We start from the raw sequence: 3,579 nt of genomic DNA, 5'->3' as shown, positions 1-3,579 counted from the left end.
TCGGTACATGGGTACTCGCATATTTTACAGACTTGCTTAATCTTAATCTATTTTTACAATATTAATACAACTTGGTGTAATAACTTTAAAAATGTTAAGACTTGCAAAAACTTTAAACTGTCGAGAATTCCAGAATTTTTTTTTATTATAACAAGAAATCAATAGTACAAAGTATAATTACTTTGCGAGCACTATTGATAATAATACTTAAGGCTCTTTCCATTCCAAGCCCTTTTGATCGCAGTACCATCGAGTTCTGAAAGTTGATAGATCGCGTGGCCAATTTTTTTAGCGATAAGATATGGTCCTTCCGAATTATCACCAAAAACTCCATGTGTTGGGTTTCTTGTGTTTGGCAGGACTTTTCACAGAACCAAATCTCCTCTCGTAGAGTTCGCTGCTGATAGGCCACATTCTTTAAGTGAGCCTGATCCCGCTTTTCTTCTAAAAGATCGAGTGAACCAATTGATTTTCTGTATTGTCACTAAGGTTAAATACATCTCTTCGTAGAGATCCTGTCCCAACCTCAACTGGCACCATGGCTTCGCACCCGTAAGAAAGTGAGAGGGGGTTTCACCAGTCGTGGATCTAGTTGTATTATACGACCATAGAACTTGTGGAAGTTCTTCTGGCCATACACATTTACGCTCTTCGAGCTTACCCTTGATGGTATGCCTAATTATCTTATTTACTGCCTCTGTCTGACCGTTGCTTTGTACTTATGCGACTGCTGAAAATGCTTTCTTAATGCCCAACTCATCGCATACCTGACACATCTCCTGACAGTCAAATTTTTTTCCATTGTCAGAGATTAACTTGTAAGGTATGCCGAACCTGCAGATGATGGAGCTGTACACAAACTCGCGTAATTTAGTAGTAGTGATAGCCGCAAGAAGCTTGGCTTCAGCCCTTTTTGTGAAGTAATCAACAACAACTGTGGCGTATTTCACTCTTCCTTTGCCTTTTGGTAATTCTCCAATCAGATTTATGCCCCAGACTGCGAAAGGCCAGGGACTCCTGATAGAATTTAGTTGGCTTGGTGGTTTGCTTACATAAGTAGCTATTCGTTGACATTTGTCACATTTTTTGGCAAAACTTGATGCATCTGCTCACAATGTTGGCCAGTAGTACCCTTGCCTCATTATTTTTAAAGCAAGGGAATTACCCTCTGTATGGTTGCCGCAGATGCCACCATGCACTTTGCGGAGTATATATTCGCATTCAGTCTCATCGATACATTTGAGCAGTGGTTGGCTGAAACTTCTGTGATAGAGCTTATCGCCGTAAATGACATATCGAGCGGCTCGATATCGCAATTTTCTAGCCTCTACTTTATTTTTAGGAAGAACTCCTGTTTTCAAGTAGTCTATTATTGGGGTCATCCAGGTGACCTCTTTGACTGTATCAACCTCCATTACCTCATCCCGACTGATCGTCGGATGTGTTAATACGTCAACAGAAATTACATCGAATAATTCTGCTTCTCTTGTCGAGGCCAATCGGGCCAAAGCATCTGCATGAGAATTGTGAGCACGAGGTATTTTAGAGACAATTATTTTTTAAAATTTTGGTAGTAACTCACAAGTGAGGGTGAGATATTTAGCCAAACGACCTCCTCTGGCAAGATATTCCACATTCACCTGACAAACAACAATTTGGGAATCGCTGAAGGCTTGTAAATACTCGATTTTCATCTCAAGAGCGAGTCTTAATCCTGCGATTAGAGCCTCATATTCAGCTTCATTGTTAGATGCGAGAAATTAAAATTTGAGGGCAGCATTTACCTTGAATTTACTTGGACTTATGAGGTTTATACCACCCCCTGATCCTTCACTGTTGGACGCCCGTCAACATACAAAGTCCACCCTTCATTATTTGGTACGTCAGGATCAATTCGCTCTTTTGCGATAATGGCCACTTCGTCGCTTGGGAATTCGAGTATGAAATCTATAAGGGCTTGTCCTTTGATTACAAACTTGGGTTTATACCTGATGTCGAACTGGCTTAACTCCATTGTCCATTTCAAAAATTTGCCTGAGGCCTCTGGTTTTGCTAAAACTTGCCTCAAAGAGTAGTTTGTTAAAACCCCAATGCTATGTGCTTGGAAGTAAGGTCGTAACTTTCTCGACGCAATTACCAATGCAAACACTAATTTCTCCATATGTGGATAACGGGTTACGGCATCTAAAAGACGCTTGTTGACATAATACACCGGGTACTGCCTACCCTGGTCTTCGTGGATTAGTACCAAACTAATCGCGTATTTGGACACTGGGAGGTAGATGGATAAGATTTCCCCAGGCGTCGGCTTGGAAAGAATTGGGGGCTGCCCGAAATACATTTTGAGGGCCTGAAAAGCCTCTCACATTTTTCGGTCCATTGGAACTTTTTATTTCCTTTCAAAATTTGAGAAAACTCTTTGCATTTGTTAGAGGAACGTGATATAAAGCAATTCAAAGCAACGACTTTACCTGTAAGGCTTTAAACTTCTTTTGGTTTGGTCGGAGATCGCATTTCCACCAAAGCTTTGATTTTTGCAGGATTAGCTTCGATTCCTCGCTGGTTTACCATAAAGCCGAGGAATTTTCCTGAGCTGACTCCAAAGACACACTTGAGGAGGTTGAGTCGCATTTTGTATCGTCGTAGTATCTCGAACATTGCTTGCAGGTGGGTGACATGGTCCTTTGCATGTTGAGATTTTACGAGCATATCGTCAACATATACTTTCATTGTCTCGCCAATTAGATCTGCGAACATCATGTTCACTAACCTTTGATACGTCGCTCATGAGTTTATTAAACCAAATGGCATTACCTTATAACAGTACAAACCTGGATCTATAATAAAAGAGGTATGCTCCTAGTTTGGTTCATACATCGAAATTTGATTATATCCTGAGTATGCATCAATGAAACTGAGAAGTTCATGACCTGTAGTAGCATCAACAAGTTGGTCAATGCTAGGTAAGGGAAATTTTTCCTTTGGAGATGCTTTATTTAAATCAGTGAAATCAACGCATGTGCGCCATGAGTCGTTGGGCTTGGGCATCAGTACGGGATTTGCTAACCAGTTTGGGTAGAATGACTCCCTCATGAAGCCACATGCCAAAAGGCAATCTACTTCTTCTTTGAGCGCTTGGTACCTTGCGGGGTCCATTTTGCGACGCTTTTGTCAGACACCTCGCACTTTGGGGTCAATGTTCAATCGACAATATATGACTCGCGGTGATATCCCAAACATATCTGAATGTTTCCATGTGAAAACATCCAGGTTTTGCTTGAGAAAAGTAACAAGGTTATCTCGCTGTTGAAAAGTTAGTTTAGAACAAATTTTCAAAACTTTATTATTATCAGAAGGATCGATTGGTACCTCAATTGTATCCTCCGTGGCTTGTGCTGTGTTGGTATAATCGAGGATTCTCGGATCCAAGTCTGGTTTTTCTTCATGCGGTATCTCCTCGATTCTAAATACTTCTTGTCAAGGAGGTGGTGCTTTCAACATGTATATCATGTTTACTGACTTCTTCTCTATGAGTTTCAGTGCTGCGTTGTAGGACTCTCGCGAGTCTGACTGGACTCC

General features: G+C 41.0%; 1 protein-coding gene across 1 annotated transcript; it reads right to left on the bottom strand.

The window, feature by feature from the left end:
- Window positions 1–719: 719 nt before the first annotated feature.
- On the bottom strand, window positions 720–2,341 carry LOC115710532 (uncharacterized). The gene is made up of 4 exons (XM_061112751.1): window positions 1,817–2,341; window positions 1,583–1,640; window positions 1,132–1,513; window positions 720–1,017 (listed from the first exon to the last, which is right to left on the bottom strand). The coding sequence occupies exons 1-4, from the start codon at window positions 2,339–2,341 to the stop codon at window positions 720–722; spliced, it is 1,263 nt and encodes a 420-aa protein (XP_060968734.1).
- Between the last annotated feature and the right edge of the window lie 1,238 nt (window positions 2,342–3,579).

This window comes from Cannabis sativa, chromosome 3, assembly GCF_029168945.1.
Source record: "Cannabis sativa cultivar Pink pepper isolate KNU-18-1 chromosome 3, ASM2916894v1, whole genome shotgun sequence".
Taxonomy (NCBI): Eukaryota; Viridiplantae; Streptophyta; class Magnoliopsida; order Rosales; family Cannabaceae; genus Cannabis; species Cannabis sativa.
Note: the sequence above shows the minus strand (reverse complement) of the source record. Positions and strands in the feature narration are given on the sequence as shown.